The sequence below is a fragment of the Pyrgilauda ruficollis genome, unplaced genomic scaffold (genome assembly GCF_017590135.1).
Source record: "Pyrgilauda ruficollis isolate IOZ18807 unplaced genomic scaffold, ASM1759013v1 scaffold11, whole genome shotgun sequence".
NCBI lineage: Eukaryota > Metazoa > Chordata > Aves > Passeriformes > Passeridae > Pyrgilauda > Pyrgilauda ruficollis.
The window spans coordinates 2,422,090-2,444,507 of NW_024509210.1; the positions used below are offsets into that span (position 1 = coordinate 2,422,090).

Below are 22,418 nucleotides of genomic sequence, written 5' to 3' on the forward strand. Positions count from 1 at the left end.
AGTCCTGCTATTGTGGACTCTTGGGCAAAATGTATCCAATGTATCCTGTGAAAATATGTTGTGGAGGTTTTTTTGTGGGTTTGTTTTGTTTTTTGGGTTTTTTTTTTTTTTTTTTTTTGACATGAGTATTAGGAGGGAAGGGATGTGATGGTAAGAGAAGACACATACATTACAAAGCCTGGAAATCTTTGCCCTTTGCTCTCAGTGCTCAAGAACACTTAATTTTTCCAGTGCTATGGAACTTGTCAGGTATGTCTCTTTATTTTATGATTCCCATGAAATTGTGCCAAAATTCCTTGGCAGCTCATTTTGTTATCTAATAATCTATGTACCAAATCAGATGAAGTTTTTTTTGGGATATAACTAATATTCTGATTCTTTTTATAAGTAAAACTAGCAAAGCTGTCCTTGCTTATATGCAGCACATTTAATGCTGCTTCTGAGTCTTGTTTATTCAGCTTTCATTTCCTCATCTAAACATGAGGTAGTGGGAGATGGTAGAACTGAACTGATTCCCTGAGTGGGTGAAATATTTGTTTGTCTGGTTCATCAGTGGTGATCTCCTTCCCACCCTGAGAGAGAGACTTAAGAGAATAGGTTTTAGCTGTCACATTCCATCCTTCTTACTGGTTTTGAGGGAAGTGAAATGCATGGGAGAAAAACCTGGCTTTTCCCCCCCCCTTGGCCATCTCCACGCAGTTAATTTTCGTACATGCACTGAATAAAAATACTGCTATATGTGGTTGTCTGAAGTGCTGGCAACTGTTGTCTACTCAAAGTGTACCAAAATTGCAAGATTGCCGGTCTTGGCTGTGCTTAAAGCTCTTCATAATTGTGATACGTGAGTTATTTGTATCACAGTGACATAACTGAACCAAAAAGCTGTAAGGAATCCAATAATGAACATCACTTTCAAAAGTATTTATTGCATATTCCTTTAATTTATTGCAGTATTAATATTTGTTGACTCTAGGAGACAGACCTCTCTGTCTTGCTTTTGTCTTGAATGCTAAATGGAATTTTTCACATGAGTAATTGTTCCTTTCTTATGCACAGTAAGTTGATTGCTGCAGAAGGTATATTTTGCATACAGTTCACAAGGAAATGAGACTGGCTGTTAGAAATAACATCCAGCTTTTTAACAGTTTATAGAGAGAAGTGGAAGGCGTTTTGCAAAGCAAGGTAGAAACCTCAGTTGTCATTCCCTGATGTTTTGAAAACAGATTAACTTCTTTATCTCTGTCAATGAAAACTGCAGTTATCTGATACCACAAATAGTTCTGCAGCTCATGACTGTAGTAGAACACACTGTGAGACATTATTTTCATTTTCCTGAAGGGAACACTCGAGTCCCTTAACTTGAACAGTAATTTTACTGCTCATTCCCTAGGGGAATGGGAGAAGTGTGATGTGACTATGCTCTATCTTCTCTTGCACTGATTTATCATAATACAGTAAAATTGTCAAATTCCTCACTGCAGGGAGGCTGGGCTTGCTTTAGTTACCTCAGGAGGTCATGAAGGCCCTACCTAATTTCCTGGTGTCTTTCCGAAAGTCTTGTTTGTATTCTGTGGAACTGTAGGTACACAATCAATTGCAGCGTGTGGGATGGTTTTGTTTGTTTGCAAGATGTTTTCTGACTCAGAGAGCTTGGAATAGATAAAGTTGTGCTAACATTTGTTACAAAAAAGGACTTAGTTACATTCATACATTCTTTTTAAAGATTCTGAGTGTGAGTGTTGGAATTCAAGGAGTTCCTCAGGAAAAAAAACCTTCCAACTAGAGATGGGTGCTGAAACTTGGGAGAAGTTGTCCTGCATTTTTTGTGTATAGAAATGGTTGATTCAGGGGATACAAAAAACTAATCTTAATTTTAAATAAGCAAGATGATAGTGAGGAAATAAAGGGGAGAAAAGAGGAAGTAAAGGGTACCAGCCCTCATTTTGTGGTACATTTATTGTGTGTATAATTTCTAGCATTAAAAGCTGTCTTGGACATACAGTAAACCTTGTTTTGTTCCAGAAACTTGAACAGATGGTGAGAAAATTATGTACAGTTCTGAATTAATGCTTTTTTATTCTCTTCTCTGCAGCATTTTCAATTGCAGGGAGGACTTTTTTTTTAATCCCAGTGACAGCCCTTATAGTTACAGTCTGTAAAACCATTGTGCATAAACAAACTTTTTTTTTTAAATTTATCATCACAATCTTTAAAATGCCATTTATTAGAAAATATTGTCTTTGCTGTTGTGACAAGGAGTGTCTGACTTTTTCACTACTAAGTTACCCAGAGATGGCTAATGCGGTAATTAAGGTGATTAATTGGGTTCATTAGGCAGCTTTTGATGTATACTCATTGCCAATATTTTGTTCTTATGTCGTTTCTTCTGGCCTTAAGCACTAAGGGTTTGATTGTGTTATCTGTGGGATCTGTTGTTCTGTTGGTCTTATCAATGGATCTATTGTTCCTCCTTTGAAAAGATCTTTGAAAGGAATTACTAGGAAAACTGAAAATGCATAATATTTCGTTGCCTTCACTTTTTTGTGTTGAAGTACATTGAATATTTCTAGGACAATTTCTAATTAACAAGTTATTCTGAAGGCTTTAAAACGATCATGCAAGTAAGTTAAAAATCAAACATTTCTCTGTAGTTTGGACAATTGTGATACTGAAATAAGTTAGTTAATGCTCAAGATGTAAACGCTTGATGACCTCACATTTTTGAGAAATTTTATTGAAGGACAAAAAGTGATGTTAGATGACAGAGCAAAAGTCTCTCTTCTGAAAAACAGTAGTAGACAAACACGTTGAAAGAGAATTTTCATGTATGTATTGTGCGTGGTTTCTGTAACCTTAAGTGCTTTTCACCCCTGTTTTCCTGAAGCTTTTCTGCATCAGTAATTCTGTTTATTTGAAGCCATTCCTCCTGTGCTGTAGCCTTAGCAGCTGCAACAACAAAGTGGGCAATTGTTCAGAGGAGCTGGTTGTGTTTGTAGTTCTATGACCCAGCACGATTTCTCTTGTAACACCTCAGCTGCACCTGAAAACCCCCTGGCATTCAATCTGCAACACATTCAGTGTCATGTAAACATAATCTGAGTTCCCAAGGAATTTGTGGTCAGAGGAGGCACCACTGGGCTGAAGTGACTGTACTCTTGGTCTAGAGGATGAGTATGAAGCACAGACATTGTGACTTCTTCCTTGCTGTCATGGAGTGAGGGCAGAACCTCCCAACTCACCAGCAGTGACTGAAGTTTTGTTTTTTTTTTTTTTTTTTTTTAAAAAAGTTTTTTTTTGTTTTTTTTTTATAAGAAAGTTAAACACAAGCAAATTACTATTAAAAGACTTTTGAAATACGTTGACAAAAGTTAAGTGCTTTATTAAGTTGGGACCAGACTGTCCACATTGCTAATGTCTTCATTCTGATGTAAACCATTTCCTTAAGATTGTGCAATGGAAAAGATGATTTCCTAAATTACTTAGCATGCTACTGTATTTCTGTATAGTTTACCTGTTATTTACAGAGGTGTAATTTTTTTGCTCAGACATTTAGATATCTGTGACTCAGGAGTGGCTATTATGGCAAAGAGCTGATAGAGGATATGGAAGAAGACAGCCTGAAACCCTAGGAAGCCGTGGTTACATTTCCTCTCCTGCTCCCAGAATGTTGCTTACCTTTGGTAGGCTGTTTCCTGATGTCATGTTTGCTCACAGGCCTTTTAGTAATTGCTGGAGATATCTCAGTTCAGAGTTGAATGAACTTTGATCCCAGTTTGTGGACATTTATGCACTGGTGAACTATGAACTGTAATGACCCAATTCTTCTCTGTAAAGTCTAGCCTTGCAGTTTGCTGTCAGATAGAAAAATAAAGGAAGATCATATAGACCTTAACAGTCTATATGTTAATCCTTTGAAGCTTCAACCTCTTGAGTACAGGTCTCACTTTTCTGTTTTATGCTGCACGTAACCTATTGGAAAGAAGTAAACCTGGGTAAGTTTTACTTATGAATCTTTTGTTAGCAGGTGTCTTCAAGTTTTTAGTTACATCAGAAAAATTATATGGGAGTCTTTTCGAGTGAGTGATGACTCTCCAATGTGAAGAACTAGACAGGTATGAAGGAAACAGAGACATAGTATTGGAAGATGGCTTGTAGAGGTGGTTGAAACTCAGGGGCTGCAGTGGTAACATAAAGTTGGCTCTTAAACAACAAAACAGTAATTCAGCTTTTGAGATAGCACTGAGTATGGTCACAAGACTACAAGAGAAGACTTTAATAATTCAGAATTGAAAAAAAAAATTAGAACTTGAACAAAACAGCCAAAGTCAAATATCTCTGAATCTTAGCTAGGAAGAACTTAGAAACTGTTTGTCTTTATTGCTCTGCTTAGAGGTGGTTTTGTCAGGACCAGGAGAAACCAGGACTTGTTTGCAGTGTGGTTATAGGTAGCATGTGAATTGGAGGAAAGAGGACAGCAAATTACTGTTAAAACTGTAACATGTTCTTCTCCAATAAGAGATAATGCTTTAAAGTAATTGATACGGTACACTAACTTCTCTACTCAAATATTCTAGTCCTCTTATAATGGAAAAAAGGCCTGGAAAAAATCTCCCAAGATTTTAGCAGATGATCAACGAAGTAGATAAATATTTCACTAACATTGTCTTGCTTCAGAAGATTATGATTATTGTTACTATTACTGCTATTTTCTCATCTGCTCTCTGAGATTTGTTTGGTTGGCTTGTTGCCTGAGGTTAACAGTCTTGGTTACAAAATCAATTACTGTGTTGTTGTCAGAATACAGAAAATTACCATTTTGTAATTGACAATAATTTATAAAAATGCCAATATAAGGTCTCTTTTTGGTTGCTCAGTTTTTCTCTTGGTTTCGTGGTTACTCTTGGAATAGTCCTCCATAGTTGTCTTAATTCCTGTAAGATGACCAAAGAAAGCAATGAATTGAGTGAGTTTGTCTGCTGGAATTTTTGCTGTTGATATGAGCTAGGCCTTGAGAAAATGTCTCCAGTACAAACAAAATCTACCAGCCAGCTTTCTCTGGTGATTTGTCACTGTGCTAAGGATTTGCTGGTGTCTTTTTGATACCTCTGGCTTTATCTGACAAAAAGGAAATTGTTGGTGAGCCCACTCCTGGTTTGTTTGACTTGCTGTCTGGAGACTGATGTGGGCATGCAGAACAGCTGAGAGGCACTTGGTTTTTCCTAGCCTGGATTTCCAAGTATGAGTATCAAAAGTTCATCTCAAAACCTTGCTTTTCTTTTACAGTCTCTCTTCTGTTTCACTTCAAATAAAGATTTGCTGTTCCAAAGTGCAGTGTTTAATCAGTGTCTGCACTGTGGATTTGGGAGGACACCACTTGTTCTAGCAGCATATAAATCAGGTTGAACCTCTGTCTGGGTAGAAAGTGATAAGTGCTTGTAGGTCCTTAGTCAGGGTCAGTCCTTTGAGCCTTGGAAGGGTGGCTGTTCTGGCTCCTCACCTGTGGAGGATGGCTGATTGGATTTTGTTGGTAGAAATAGGGAAAGTCTGTGCTTTTAGCACTTCCCTTGATTCCCTCTAGCAGTGCTTCAGGGTTGGGCTATTCAGCTGGAGTGGGACATGAGAAAAACTCAAGGAACTGTAGCTCCCTGCTCAGGTTCTGATTATCTCCAAAGTGCCAGCTTAGTGCATTTAGACTGAATTTCGACTCTCAGGAGGACTGAAGCTGAGCTGTTTCCCTGTGAGTGGCTTTGCAGCCATACCTTGCTGGCCACAGCTACAGCCAGGTTGTTTGGTTAAGTTTCTTGCCTCACGAGAGGCAGATTTCTGGTTCTGTCTCAGATTGGGGATGAGGAACAATGGCAATTAATGAATTCTGACTAGGAGGTGACCTATTCCTTTCACCAATCACTTTAATTTATCCTCCTATAGTGCATTGTGATTGCTGATGGTCCGGTGAACCATCTTTGACTTCATTAATAAGCCATTACATTGTAAAAATTGACTTAAATCCATTAATATCTAGTGTCTTAAATAATCTGATAATTATTTTTTGTTGGTTTTAGTCACATCTTCAAATGACAGATATATACAATTTAAAGTCAGCATAATCTTTTAAAAATTGAAACTTGGCAATAATGGTTCCTTATTAAATGACAGGTGTTGGTCTTTTTAATGTGATATTACAAATGTTAGTATTAGCACAGGTTAGTTAACAAGTCATCTAAATCACTAAAGTTTTTTAATTGGCTTTTAGTTTACCTTATTTAAAATCACATCTGATTTGAAAACAAAAATCTATTTTTAAATGGATTGTGTAGGCTTTCTATAGTATATGTTCTTCTTAACTACTGCTTTTAGACATGATCATTTAGAAATTTAGGTATAGCAAAAGTTTCCCATCTTGTGCAATAGTGAAAAGAATTTGAAAGATTTTTTCAAGTCTGAAGGGCCAGAAGGTTTTTGTGTGATGTGCATACTTTACCTAGTTATGATTCAATGGGCTGTGGTTCCTTAAAATAGTAAGTCACTTCTATTTCTCACTTGGTATAAGTAATTCAGTAAATGTCTGGAATGTAAAACATCTTTCAAATGGGGCTAGTTGTGCCCCATTGGTTTATTTGTAAGTCCAGCAGAGTAATGATTTAATTTCTGGTTTGTGTGTCACTTCACTTTGCTGTTAAGATCTGAATTTGGAAAAAGATTTGCAAAATAATTACACCAAATAATTTAAACACAGTGATTTAAATAGCTTGCAAAGTAAAACTTGGCACTTCTGTAGATTATCTTTTCATCAGAGGGAAGTATTTTTTTGAGAAATTAATTTAAAACTCACATATGAAAAGTATGAGCTTGTTTTCCCTTTCATTTCATTGTAGATCATATGTTTTCTCCATCTTTCTGTTCAGACTATGCATTTTAAATTGTGGGATGAAAGTCACATACTTGTGTTAGATGGTTTTCTTTATTTTCAAGCATGGTATTGGGGCCTGCAAGTAGGATGCTTTTTTATTCTGTCATCCTCTCTGCAGTCTCTCCTCCGTGCTCTACGTGATGTGCTGGTTGCTTAGCAATCCAAGCTGCAGACTGCAGCAGGCTGTTGCAGTAGTACTGGTATTTTTCTTCAGTTTTGCAACCATTTTTTTTTGCTGCATTTTTCTTCTGCAGAGGCTACTTTACTGTCACTGTTGAAGCATGCATTTTGGGGAATGCAGAGTTAAGGTTTGAAAATGAACCATAAACTGTCCATGTTGATTGTTTGTTACTGTGTAATGTACCTTGAGACTACTGTTTTCTGAAAAGAAATAATTGTTTTGTTTCAAGGCCTCTCTGTATTTGTAGGATATTTATGTTTTAAAGCTTAATATAAGGAAGTTACCTGGAAAATCCATGTTTATTGGAGCATGTATTTGCTACATCTGGCCCTGTTCCCTTCTGCACATGGCATACATTTGAGATGTCTTCCAGTGAGTGTGTACCTCAGAGGAGCCTGTTGAGAGAGCAGGTTGTCTTCCTTATTCTGCTATTTCTGAAGTGTGGTGAGCAATGCTGGCAGAACAAGTGTGGCCTCAGCTTGAGTGTGTCTGTCACTGTGTGACTCAAGCAATGACAAAGACTCCTCTGTAGTTTTTTGCATCTTGAGCAGATGATCCTGAGGCTGCAGATTTCACTCTTCCCTCAGTAATGAGAACAGTGTTCTTGGAGGGATCGTCTCCTTGCATTTCAGAGGAGCTGTAGCTGGATGCTGTTATGTGTGGTCTTTCAGTGGGAGGAAGTAAATCTTGGTGCTTTCCTGCTGGACAGACCTAGAATAATTTTATACTAAAAAAAGGAGGGGATTTCCAGGCTGTTGTGAATCCTGAAGCAACAGAGACTTAATACTCTGCAGATAATGAACCAGCTTCTCTTTTTCTACGCTTCAACTTTCCAGCTTATGATTGAGCACTGCTGCTGGGATACTACACCTATTCCATTTTCTTTTGAATAAACAGAGAATTTAAGTCTTCACAATTATCTGTATGCTGTTTCATGGTAGAAGGGCATATCAAAACAGGATTTAATCTTTGAGGAATTGTCCCTTTGATTTCCACAGCTCATCTGAAAGTAGCAGGACTTTCTCTTCTCATTTAATAGAAAATTAAATCTTCTGCCCTTACATTTGTTGCTTCTTGCAAACTCCACAAATAATCAAAACAGATGTGCAGATTTGAATATTTGTTCAAACAATTTCATGTTTTAAGAGCTGAAATAGCATAAAATAACTCACACTGCTAATTTGTCCCATCTTTTAAGGAGCTTTCAGTGTTCATGGCTGTAAAACATCTGATTCTACAGCTTTTTGTTCTAGTGCTTGAGAGTTAAAGGCAGGGCTCTTGCATTTTAGAGGCAAGCTATTATGTTCTTTAAATTGTGGAATACCAGTTTTGTCAAGAACATTTTCAGGTCTTCTAGAGATTTTCTGTGGTATTGTGGGTATCTACTCACCCTGGCTGAATACACCGTACATTTAGTACTTTTTGTCAAAACTAGGCACTTCTTGACTGCAAATATAAGTGAATGAACGTGTCTGACCTGCAGTAAAATTGCAGGCTATTTTTAAGAATACATAGAGGCAGTAAACCCCATCTTCTAATACTAAAATATTTGTAGTTAAAGACCAATCTATTGCTATTATTTCAGCTGTTTCAGTTGCTTTTAGGCTATGTGGAGAATGCCAATGTGTTTTAAAATGCTTTTTATGAGCTCTTTTTATTGTAGAGTGACTGTGAAATGCTAATGTGAAAGAGTGAGGAAATTTTGGTAACAAAAAGCAACATTGAAGCCCTTTATTAAAGAAAAATCCTGACTGCTGCCTTTGGTTGCTATTTGACCACTTTTCCATGTGGAAATGGGTAGCACTTGGATAACAGTAATAATTTTCTTGTGTTAAGCTGTTTTGCTTTATAATAACTCGTGCTTTGATTGCATTTGATTAGGTTAAGATATATTTAGAAAGCCTTGACTGCTGGGTAATGCCATCTCCATGAAAGAAACAATTTGTAAAAACTTGAGAAGCCAAAGATATTGGGAACAGGATGGGAAGATGAAGTTTTAGAGAAGCACCCTTACTGTCTCCATTCCCTATGTACTTACAACTAGCCTTACTTTATACCAGCTGGATGTTTGGCAATCACATCCATCTCCATCAGGAGATGAACAAGTTTTTCAGTTTCTAGTGTACTTTGTTTTAATTTTCAGCTGTGGACTATGCTGAGGAAGCACACCAGAGCTGAGCAAGGTGTCAAGAGTTGTCCAGGGTTCAGAACTCCAGAAACATTGCTGGCAATTTCAAGCCCCAATCACTGCCATAGGTGGTTCAGTGTGGTATCCCTGGACTCGCTGCCTCCCTCCACCTCTGTGGCAGCAGCAGGAGGTACTGCCTGCTCCCTTGGCTGCCTGGGTTTTCATTCCTGCAGGTAGATTTTCTTTCAAACCAAGAAACTCCCAGAACCCTTGTTACTCGGCCAAGAATAAGCCTTTCTTAAACATCCCATAGAATGCTTGTTCCCCAGAATGAAAATTTGCAGGTTGCATTTAACATTGGGGAATATGGAAGGGGAAGAACTAATTTGGACTCGTCTTTTGAATTTTGCAGTGACATCTTGGAATGTAGTTTCTGGTGCTTTTAGTTATTTTGTATAACTTGGAGGTGTCAAACAAAATTTTTGATTTCCTTTGATGATAGTGCCATGGATTGTAAAAGCAAAACACCCCTCCCATTGTAAAAATACTCTATTTGTTATTTATGCTTTTCTACACTTGTGTGTTTTTAAGTAAATTTCTGTTAAATTACATACAAGGTTTACATTTGTGTGTTCACCTGAGCAATACATCACAAGGCTGGAAAACTGACAGCTAGTTTTTGAATCTTTATTACATGCTAGGAGGTCTAGATCTATCTTAAGTTGCATAACTAAGAAGTTTGAATTGCACAGGTAATATTTAGCATCTGAGTCTGCAGTTCTCAACACTTACAATTTGCTTATAAAGTGTATATGCATAATAATTGAACATGGTATAATATTCTGTCTTTTTTAATATAAAAGTGTTGGAAGTGAAACCCAGGGGTATACACTCTGAGGCTCACCTTGAAGTCAGCAGCCAAACTGGTGGTGATGAAAGACTATTTAATATTGTACAAAGTAGTGTTTTCTTGGCCCTGTTGAAAACATCTTCAGAGAGGTTGCTTGGTTTTTTTTCTTCCTAGAAATAAACATTTTGCTAACCATCATTAGGTGATAAAGGGGAAACTCACTTCCCTTAGGAGAGCAAACAGAACTTGGATAACATGGCACACCAGTAATTTCAAGAAAATGGATGATGCACAGACTTTGCTTTTTAACATTTTAAGTCAAATTTTTTGGAAGTCAGCAGTGCTTTCGTGACAGTTCTAAAGGGTTTCAGAATTTGTTTGGTCAGGCATATTTATTTGGAGCAGAAATTACTGGAAAACTCGATCACAGTGCTGCATGTAGAGGTTTTCACCATGGTTGTTGTGTTTGGGCTTTGAAATAACTATTTTGTTGCAATTGCTTGGCTGACTTCATTGGAAATAAATTTGTTGTCTTGCTCTACTTGGAAAAGCACACTAAAGCTTATGCTGCTTCCTGTTGGAAGATAGCAGCGAGTTACAAAATTAGCACATTAATGCCAATTATAATATCATCCCAGTGGGATTTTCTCCTTTTTATTCAAGAGAATGCATACGTGGTGAGAAGACTTCAGCTGTTCTGGGAACACAAACATACAATATCTATTCACAAATAGCTGACAAGGCAAGGAAGCAAAATTTGGCTGAAAAATCTCAAAATCAACATTCATTGTTAGGGAGGCAAATGTCATAGAGTTTCTTGCTGTATAGCGTTCTGTCAGTAGAGCAAAAAAGATGAAATATTTTTAGGCTTTGCACTCCTTAGAGGGTCTAACTTTGGCTCTATATTATATTTTGTTGGCGTAGGTTGCTGGATTGCTTCCTTTCCTCATCTTTTTCCCTTTTTACTCCCTTTCATAAATTGTGCTGTTTGAGATAGTGCTCGTCTCTGTGTGGGAGGTCAGCGTGCAGAGAAAGGGGAAGCCTCAATTCTTCAGAGGCTTCACTGTTGCCTTAGAAAAATTAATTTCCCAGCCAAACAGAGAATGGGCAATGACTGGGCGCTGCGTTTTGTGTCTCTTGCTTCTGCTTTTCAAAAATAAACTTTAAAAAGCCATCAGATAGTTAATAGGCTTGGCATGGAAACCTGAAAGTGGTGGAAGCTGGCAGAAGTGATTCCCCAGTATTGTGTGTGTGGAACTAGAGGCGGAATATGGTGCCCTGAGCCATGGCAGACTGGCTCTGTGCCATGCTCCATTCTCCACTTTTCTTGGAACTGCTCCTTTGAAGATCTAATTATATGGTGCCAGGAGACTCTGCAGATAGCTCAGCAGTAACTCCCACTGTCGCTGTGCCGCATTTTGGTTTATTTGGGGTGCAAAACTTGCACACAAACACTAGATTGTATCACAGCTATCCACAAGTTTTGGCCAGTGTCCAGAAGATACAGTATGTTTTAGTGTGGCTGTTTCTAAACTGTTAACTCTGCTTTAGACTTATCTGTGTTTTTCAAAAATATTTATTCATTTCATTCCCCTTGCCTCCTCTTTTTTTTTTTTTTTTTAATCTGCTGCTGTGTGAGGTCTGGTGCTTAACCTCTTAACACCTTGCTACAGACTACCCAGGTGAAGTGTCTTTCCAGATACTAAAACAAAATTATTTGACCAGTCTGAAATAATTGAGTGGAATTTGTAGGAGGAAGGTGAATTTTGGAGAGTGATTTTTAGCTGTACTATGTCACTGAAGGTTGTCTTTAGACTTGATCAACTGATAAAATGTACAAATAAATGGTTCTCCAGAAGGGTTCAAAGTAGCTGCAAATACAAGCTAATGAATGCTGCTAGAATGATTTGGGATCTGATGTGCTTTCCTGCCAGTGTTTTAAAGTTTTACTCTGTTTACTGTTAACTGTTCCTCTTAACTCTTTTGATTAAGAAATGAATATTCTGCAACTTTATTACATATTTTAGAATTAGTTTCTAGAAATAAAATTATTGACAAGTCGGGTTTTTTTAGTGATAAAATAGTTTTTGCTGCTGTTTTCTACTTGCTTTGTTAGAATTAGAGGCAATTGCTGTAGTAATGAACAGTGGTGGTGAGAGTATTTCCTTGATCTGATGCTTTAAAGAGGAAAGGGAAAAGGAAAGTGTGGGAATGAAGTGGGAGTAATATGGATTACAAGTATCTGTGGGGGGAAACTGGCATGATGAACTTGGGTACAGGAGTGAGAAGTGGCTTGGTGAAAATTGAAGTTGTGTACTCAGAAGGGAGAAGGGCAAGATGAGAAGGAACACTGTGTGGTACACGTTTGATAGTGTGAGACAGAAAGTCTAGACAAGAAAGTATGTTGTAGGCCTAAAATTAACCAGATCTAAAAGAGAAGAATATTTCTGTGACAGTGATTTTTAGTTCTCAGAAGCAGATAGAGGAAGAAACTCCAGTTTTGGAAATTGCTTTGGGTGTGGCTGAGGGCTGAAGTTCAGAAGGGTAGGAAAGCATCTTCCCTTCTCTGCTTAGTGTAACAAGCAGTGGCATTTTTTTTATTTTGCCAGCTGCTTTTTCTTATGACATTTCTCATAATTTGGAAACAAGAACAACTTAGTACTTTGAGTTATTTTTAAATTTAAAATGAATTCTGTAATTTTGAAAAGTAATGGGTTTAGAGTTGTGTTTGGTAATGCAGCTAGCTTTTGGATAGCTTTGAGATCCCTCTGCTCTGCACAAGAGGAGACAAAAGGTGTGGTGAATGTAACTTAGTGGTTTAATGAATGCAGCCAAGGGGAGAAGGTACAGCTGCTCTGTATTGGGGAGGGCCAGGGATAGCACCAGATCAAATAGTTCCAAACTGGTTCCACATTAACCTAACTGGAAACAAAAGGTGGTGGTATTTTTTCTTGTTTGGTTTGGTTTTTTGAGCTGAATTGCAGGAGGAAACTGAGCTGCTTCTGTGAGCTGCTGTGTGTTGGACTGGCTTGTAGTAGCAAGGTCTGCAGGCTCAGGATGTCCTTTCTGGTGCTGTTCCAATTGACTTCTTTTTCTTTTTCCCTTAAAACCATATCATTGGTTAGTTGGTTTGTATTACATGACATGTATTTGAACTGAAAATGAGATGTATTCATAAAACTTAGTGATTATGTAGATAGCTGTATATATTACTTTAATGCTGCTATTAAATACTTAGTGTAATGCTTTTTGTTCATGAGATAAGACACCCAATGTTAGTGGTAATGTTTTAGTAGCTCTCCTCTCTTCACCACAGATGCACTGCCAAGAAAACTGTCTTCTGTGGTGTAGGAACTGAATATATAATTTCAAAACCATAGCATTAAAATGGGTAATAAAGAAGATCTTGCATTAAATTTTTCAATGTATGCATTGAAAGGTGCATGTAGATGAACACATGCTGTGTATATCCAGTAATGTGTGTCCTTTTCTCTCTTCAATTTCCCCAGGTATATGTGGAATTTGATGACCTTGAATGGGAAAAGCGAGAATGGGTTAAGGTTTATGAAGATTTTGCAGCCTTCTTGGTGGAGTACCAGCTGGTCTGGGCGAAAAGAAAGGACCCAAGCCAGACTCAGGGATCAAAGATCAAACAAATTCAATGGCCTGCATTGGTAAGATACTTTAACAATTGCATTTACTAAAGCATTTAATTCTCTTTAATTCTGTCCTTAAGAAACTGTCTATGTTACTCCAGTGATGATGGGAAGTGGTGAGCATGGAGGGGGAGAAGGGTAAGAAAAGGATAAGAAAAAACTAGTAAAGCATGTTGGTGTTGGAGAGGTGGAGTGATGTGATAATAGCCACTCATCTTCCTTTTTGAATCAACCTAAAGCACTGCAAAAGTGGTCTCTGAGTGACATAATAGGATTAATGTCACTTTACATAGTCAAAGCATCTTCCAAATATAAACTTACCAGTAGCACATCTTACTGCTCTGGGGAGGATTGAAGTTAAGGTGAAAAATAAACCCTTAACCTTGTGATACCCTCAGCTTCCACAAAGAAGGTATCTGAAATTCAGGTCAGAGTTCAGAAAGATGAGAAAAGATTAATCAAGTAAATGGTAATGGTTTGCCTGGTTTATGAGGTGATACTTGTGACTCTGTTCTTTCTGGATTGGTGCCCAAGCATTTAAAGCTGTTGAGATAACTGCTAGGAGGCTGTGTGCATTTGTGACATGCCTTTAGATATATCTGATGAGATAATCTAAAAAGCAATAAACATGTGTGCCTTTTTTCTCCAAAGAAACTAGTAGTGCTATCAAAGTCTTCAGAAGAGCCAAATAGATGTGAGATTTTGGGAACCTACTGTATTGGATGGTTTTGCTGTGTATACAGTTGGGGAAGATTCCTCACAGACTTGTGGGTGAAAGGGACCTCCAAAAAATTGGTAGGAATGATGAAGGGAAGTCTTAGATATATTTTATAATAAGCTTAATATCTGTAACTTCAGTCTTGGTTTTTAGATATTTACAGTCATAATGAATTTAGATGATTATTTTTTTCCCTCTGGCTTTTGCTGTATCTGTTTCCTTTCAATATACTCTTCATATTATTGTCTCTGAACACCTGATGCATTTCTTGGAATGCTATTGTGAGATAATTTTTTTGAAGCTGGGGTGGGAACAGTCATGCTGACGGTCATGAAGCAGTCTGGTCAAAAAAGTCATAGATGATTTTGGATTGACTTACTACTCTTCAGTTAATATTCCTACTTGACTCAGCTTGTATGTTTGTGCTAATGTACTTTAGTATAGCAAGGTACCTTTCTGGATGTACAGGCTGAGTCATGTATTTGCTTGTACAGGCAAGTTAGTATATCCTTGAGCAAGAATTTTTAGTTTTAGGGAGCCATGTTATTTGCTCTTTGAAGCCACCCATGTCTCCTTGATTGAGATGGGTATTTTAAAATCTGTTCAAAACTTAGCAGAGTACTTAGACACTAAGCTATTTTACATGCTTTTAATCTCACCCTCTAGGATAGAGAGCCTTCTTGGGTTTAGAGGGGGTGTATTTCTATAAAGTATTCTAGTCTGGCTGCTGATCCTGTCCCCAGGTTAAAAGTATGTATTTGCTAATGTTTGAAAGTTTTGGTTAAACCTTTCTTCTAGAAGACACTTTTATCAAACTTGTGCTGGTCCATCAAAAGGCAAAACATTTTTTTCTTCCCTGTTTATCTTATAAATGCCTCCTTTTTTTTTTTTTTTAATGTTTGCATTCTTGAGGCAACTCATAGGCATGAGAATGAAGATTTTCAAAAGATCTGCCTCCTGCTTTTGCAGTTAAAAAATTGAAATCATATAGGCTGAAGTGAGGCTCAAATGGCTTCAGGTCACAGTTTTCAGTTGTTAAGGATGAGAAATTCTCAGAAATTCTCTCCTTTTTACTTGGCCTACATACAGATGTTCTAGCAATTGTTTCCTGAGTCAAACCCTCTAGTCATCCATTCCAGAAAAAACATATTTGAGGGCAAGTGCAGATACAGGATATTAGCTGTAGTTAGAGCAGGTTGCTTCTACAGAGACCTCCCAAAGTTTTGCTGTGTATCAATAGCAACTCAGAGCACACCATGGCATGGGGAGCAGTGAGAGTGCTCAAACTGCCATGGAACTTTTGGGTTTTGTCACCAGACTATCAAAACACTGTGGTGCACTGGGGTGGATGAGCTCTGTGAAGGTTTGTGTGGTGTGTTTTGGTGGGGGGGTGTGTGTGCTTGTTTTTTGTTTATTTTCCAAAACAAGACTCACTAAAAATAAGAAAACATGAAAAAGCTGGTAAAAAAAAATAAAATTGATTTGCCAAACAGCAGTAGGAATATTTGCACTTTTATGTGAAATCCCAAGTGTGGATGTGGTAATAGGCATATTGTGAAAAAGCTGAGTCTTGATATAGCCTTTAAAGGAAAAGTCTCAAGCATTCTCATGGATGTGAACAATATTGAAAAAAAATCATCCCAAAATAAGAGTTTTTGGTACAGCCCCATTTTGAATGCTAATGTAAATGCAGCAAAGCAGTATTTTAGAAAATTTTATGTAGTATTTCTCTAGGATCTTTGCCTTCAGTGGAGTGAATGAAAACTGCTTGTTTATTTCAATGGTTCTTATCACCTTCTCTTCTTTGATCGATGTACTCTGTATTTACTGTATGGTATTGAAGCCTGATCAGAAGACAAGGTCTGCAATTGCTGTGGGGCTTTCTGTGGGTAGTTACCAGTCTAGTGTCTGAGTACTTCAGTTACTGATTGCTTTCATCACTCAGTTGTGTGATACAGTGTGATCTCCACTTCATAGATGAAATTTCTAGAATGTAAGTTGTTCACAAATGTTGCTATTTTAAAATGTCTGAGTGCCTGAGGTGTAGCTATTCCTGAAAGCAGAGCATCTATTGACCTTGTGTAATGATGCTTTAAGATTTTAGGCTCTATATTCAGGCTGAGAAAGGGAGGAGATGGGAAGCACTGTCTCTTTCTCCTTGTTTAGAAACTCAGTAACAGGAGAGGGGTAGAGTATCACCTGAATTCAGTTACTCTCATGATGAGATTGTATTTTTTTAAGTGAAATTCCTGCCTCAGGTGAGGAGTTGGCCCTAAATGAACCTGGAGCCTCACTGCCAGTAACAAGCTTCATTGTGATGACTTAGACTGGATTCCTCTGCCACTGTGCAGGGCTGAGAAGGAGGGAGGAACTGCAGTGCCTCAGGTTGTGCACGCTCTAATCAAATGCTTTTCCTTCCTGTGAGATGATTTCCTGGGAGCACTGGAGGACTTGGCAGCCTAGCTGGTGTAATTAGAAATCACCTTGCATGTGAGGTGTTTGCAATCACAGAAGAAAAGACTGTCAAGAAGCCTGAAGAAATGGCAGTAGTGATAAGCAATGGTAGTGTATGTGTAGCCTGGATATTGGGGAGGAGGATGTTTGGTGAACAGTGCTTGTTTTTTACCTTAAAGTAATAGAGATGCTGTACTGATGTCAATGCTGAAGAAAACTTCTTGGCCAAAGTATTAGCATAGGAAAAAGTGAAAGTATGGATTCTGAAAAAAACTTGTAGGTAAGTGGAAATGAATGGTGTGCATTCTCACATTAAGGGATTAAAAAAAGTAGCCAAGATAAGGTGTTGAAATTGAAGGTATCAGTTTGGCTTGGTAAATAAGTGGGGAGTGCATGTCATGAGAAAACAAAAAGACAGGAGTGGTGGGCTTAAAGTGATGGGTTAGGGGAATCACCAGTACTTCAAAAGAATTGAGGCAGAATTGGGTTTTGAATTTCTCAGAAATACCTTTGCAGCAATTGACATATGGAATAAAATTTTTTGACCTGTAGGTAGACAAAGAATGGTTGTATTTTAGGGAGGGTAAATTAATTTTCCTATGTAGAACTAGTTTGGGTACTATGATGTTAGAGATCAGTGATAAAATCATGCATATGATATAATTCAGTCTGAAGTCTTAGGAGTATGGTGGTATCCCCTCAGCAGCCAAGAGGGAGATGGAAGTACGTGTGCAGGCAGGGTGACAAATTGGAGCCAAGGTTTTAATGTGGACTGAACAGAATGCTTCTGTGAGCTGTCAGTTTGAATTTAATTACTGCCTCTCTAATTGCACATTAAAATATCTAGAAATAAAGCGTAGAGGGAGAAAATGAGATGACAAAGGATAGAAGCAGCTAGAGACATTTTAGAGAATAATAGAATAATGTGCAGGAAAAAAGTTTTAAGGTCACAGACTTACTAGCAGAGGGCACTATGGTAGAAACATAGATAGCAATTCACATTTTTTCACAGCATCAACTGTGCGTGTTTTAAGTACAGGAAGGTGTGGGCTGAGTGTCTTTTTCTTAATAATTGTGTTTGGGAAGAGGGTTTTGGAAACATGAATGATACTGAAATGAAAATTTATTATTGAAGGTCTACAGATAGGAAGGAAAGAAAGATGTTTCAGACAGGCATTTTAAGAATCATGTTCCATCATCTTGGAAAGAATATAAGGGAAGAAGAATAATGGAAAATGCAGTTATGATTAAATGAGTTTGAGGTTGATAGGTTATGGCAAGTCTGTACTTTTGGGTAAAGGATCTGAGAGAACACAAGAGGTTGGAATTGAATATAGAGGAAAGTGAATGCATTGAATGAGAACACACATGAGAAACTTCTGCAACAAGAAAGGAAGAGGATGTTATAGAACAGAAAAGGAAAAGTGTCTTATTTTTGCCTTTTCATTTTGGAAGAAACTGGTGGTCTTGTGCAGGGTAGATATCCAAGAAAGGAGGAAACAGGTTCAGTATACAGTGATGAAAAACAGGACTGGGGAATGGTACATTTAGCTGGCAGGGCAGAGCTGCGTGCTGGGATGATGATGAGTCAGAGTGTTTCATGTGTTCCTCTGGGTATGCCTTGTTTTGTGAAGCATGTGTTGCCTTTTTTTATACCTGTAAACCAACCAGTGCTGCGTGGGAATTCAGTATGAATCCATATGTAATAAATCAGAAGAAACCATAGTAGTTTGCTGCTCTGAATATGAAGACAATGCTTCATTAGCTTTACAGTATTCACCTTGTCAGACCAACAGATTTGCCCTTTGGTCTCATCTAATACAAAGGTCTGCAGTAACTATCACTCCCAGTTTTGGGGCTGGTATACAGCAAGAACTGGTTCTCCTGCAATTCTGTGTTTCTGAGGACTATATAGATAAAAGCTAAAATACATTTTCATGAGGAGATCCTGAATATGCATGTCTCCTAAGGTAGGGAGGCTGGAAGAACAACTCAACCTGCCCCAGTAAAAGAAGGAGCATGCCCGTTCGCCTGTCTCTCTTGGATCAAGTGAAATCATTGCTAAACCAGTGGCTTGAGAACAGTATTTCCTGGGTCTCTCTGTAGGGCTCTGCAAGAATATAGAGCTTTAGCAGACTTATAGCAAAAACAGGGACAAAGAGGGAATCTTCACTGGCAATGACGAACCTTTTTCCATTGTGAGAATCTGGAGCTGATTTACAATGGCCAGTGGCACATGTGGGACTGTGGGCCTTCAGTCTGACTGTCATGCTAATGAGGAGATCATCTTCAGCAGAAGAATGAGATGAGGTTTGTTTTGGTGGCAGTGATGTGTTTGTTCTGGTTAGATGTGAATGAGCCCAATATGTTCATGTGCTGACTGCACGTTAGGGCACTTGGTGGTAAAGTGAGGAGAAGCATTCCTGGGTACATGGAAGAGAAGACTTGCCCTCTGACCTTATGGAGCCTTTTCCCTCCTCCCTCTGTGCCCCTCTGTCCCAGCTGTCAATTGCAGAATCCCTTGGCTTGACTGCATTCTGCTTCAGCTGCCTTGATTGTGCTGGATTATGAAGCAAATATTTTTGAAGTGCCAGTTTATTGGCATTTGTGTCATGATTAAAGAAGAAAGTCTACAGTTTGTACAACGAGCTTCTACAGGGCTTTCAGATCTTCTTGAGACAAATCAAATTCTTTATCTTTGGCATGATAATGGAAAGTAGAACAGGTTCCTTTTTCATTTCTGTTTATACTGTGACACACTAGCACTTTTTCACTCTCTCAAGGATTTGTTTTCTTCTTTGTCTTGATGATCTAATTTTAGCATTTCTGAGTAAGTTTCTCTTTTGTAAGTTGATCCCATGGCTCAGATTGATCCCTGTCAAAATCAGGAGCTTCTATAGATATTGCTGATGTTTCCCCTGCATATTCAGTTACTTCATTGCAGCCTTTTCTTTCTGCACAGTGAAAAATAGAGGTATACCCTGCCAGATACTATGATTAAATCCTCAGCGGACACTCAAAATACTCCAGCAGTAAAAAGAAATTAATTCACAGAGGATTACTGTGTCTATGGAAAATAAGGCAGAGAGAAGAGTCCTAAAAATAAGTAAAAACTTTGAGGATATTTCAAATTTGAGGGGAGGAAGTGCTGTAGCTTCCAGGGAAAACAATCAAAAACTAATAGTGGTTTTTTCAGGTACTCCTTTCCCTGCATCAAAATTCTAGTGCTTGTATCCCTTGGTAATATGGGGTAAAGATAAGATATATGCAATAGAGGAGAAAATGCTTGGAAGCTGTCAGCTTCTTGGAAAACTTTAGAGCTTGGGGAAGAGAAAATTCAAGTAACTGACTCAGCAGAGCATAAATGACCCGATTTTTGCTGCATTGTGAAAGACAGTAACATGCAGAAACAGCACTTGGAGATGGTTCAAAGATTACTTTGTTGGAGAGTACATCACTGTAATATTCCCACAGAAATAAACGTCTCAGGCAGTACCACATCCCGCCTGTGTACTTTGGCACCTGCTCCTTTTGAACTGCTGCTTACTGGGAGTCTCTGCTCTCCGTGCAGCCTTCTAGGGAGAGGCTGTTTCCTTCCCAGGACATGCCCCAAATGAAGAGCAATAAACTGGAATCTGCCTCCCCAGATGCTTTGTTATGAAATATGGGTGTTGCCCTGTGGCTTCCCACTCTGCAAATAAGTGATGGGCTGGAAAGCCTCACTGCAGTGCTGTTTTCCACATGGCCCTGGTACTTTCTGTGCACTTTACACTACTGCATTGGTTGTTCCAAAGTTTTTTCTCTTAAGATGTTGGCTAATGGCAGGCTTCCTTTTTACTTTCTTGTTAAATTTGCTCTTGTAAGCAATGGGGATGCTTTTTTTTTTTTTGTGTGTGAAAGGGTTTAGTTTTGTAAAAGCATGCTTACATATATAAAATAAATGATTTTTTTTTTCAGTTAATGCTGTGCTAATAATAGTTCTTAATGTTAATTTAATTTATAGAAATTACAGAATTCCAAACAAAATGGAGTATTTTCAAGACTTCAACAGTAACCGCAACTCACATAGATCATACTGGCCTGGAAGTTGCCATTTTGGCAGCTCATCTAGAGAAATCTTCTTTATTATGTCACAGCACCCTAGATGTCTTTGTACCTCAGGTTCTTTCCTGCCAGTAAAGCACTTCCCGTTCTCCAAGGCTTGTGCCAGGTAAAAAGCCTTAGATACTGTTTAGTGTCCTCCAGCTGTAACTCAGCAATGCTCCCAGTTGAGTGTGCCTCTGTCTCTTGCACCTGTTCCAAAGTCAGACAGCAGTGAAATGCTGCTGGTGATTTACATGTCTTTCTGTCAAAGACAGAAAGTATCTTGAGGTTCCATATTCAAGCTCTGCACTTGAAGCAGAGCAGTTGAAGTCACAGCTGCAGGGAGCTCAGAGCAGGGTGACTGCTTGCATATTGATATTTATAACTGAAACCTAGACTGGTTTGGGATATGGTTATACTCCTGCTGCTAGCCCAGTCAGCTAGACTGCAGTTAGTGTTGATGTTTCTGAACTGTGTTCACACGTTGGCTTCAGCGTTGACTACTGCACAGCCTCTTTGTGTAGAAGAGCTACAAGGTATGCTGGGTTCTCTGGAATTCACTTGGAAGTCTTAAGTATTTGATTTCTTTCTTCTTTTCAACAGCACTTATGAGAACAAAATTTTCACTTGTGCTGAAGAAAACAAATTGCTTTGTAGCTACCTAGATCATGTGCACTTTTTCAGTGAATTAGAAAGATCAGCTCTACTTTGGAAATACCACAGTGAGCAGGATATAGGCTGGTGAATGCAGGTGGTTATTTCAGTACAGTATTGTGGAAATTCAGTTAGCAGAGCTTGAGCTGTGGAAGATGACGGTGTATTTCCATCAGACTCATCACTCTGTCTTATTCGTTGCTGTTTATATCAATTATGACTTATAATGTAAATCTATACATTATATATGTGTGTGTGTGTATTTATAGATTGTGTCTACAGATATACACACAAATGGAATATTTTTCTCTGTATGTATATAAACATTTTAAAAAGCCTATCTTCTGAACTATACCTGTTGAGAGTCCCTACACTGAGAGAGAGATGTCAGCATGGTACTTGTCCTCCATCCCAAGAGTGGCTGTGCAGATGAAGGAAAGCTGTGCCAGAAGACCTCCATCCCCAGATACTGCTCAGTGTTTCTCTTGTGATGGCAGGAGGAGCAGCTGGGCTTTACACCTGTCAAATCCATTTAGCAGCTAAGTTTGAAAGCCACCCACTCTTCAAATCTCCACTGCTGTTTCTGTGCATTAATAACTTGTCAGCTGTGCAATACTAAAGCACTGCTCACATCATGCTTACTTGAGTAAGATAAGTTATGGGAAGCATAATTAGAATTTCATGAGCTTCGTGTTCTTCTCTCCCAGAATTCCAGCAGTCTCTTCTGTGCTTAACAGTGAATACCATGATGTGTTGTATGAAGTCTCAATATCCAACTTAGATA

General features: G+C 38.3%; 1 protein-coding gene across 3 annotated transcripts in view; it reads left to right on the plus strand.

The window, feature by feature from the left end:
- The window catches only part of JMJD1C (jumonji domain containing 1C), a 159,901-nt gene that overhangs the window by 38,185 nt on the left and 99,298 nt on the right, over positions 1-22,418 (plus strand). For all 3 annotated transcript variants that reach the window (XM_041473264.1, XM_041473189.1, XM_041473225.1), the window contains exon 2: positions 13,579-13,743. In XM_041473264.1, coding sequence (XP_041329198.1) covers positions 13,579-13,743 — 165 coding nt within the window. The remainder of the gene's footprint in view (positions 1-13,578; positions 13,744-22,418) is intronic.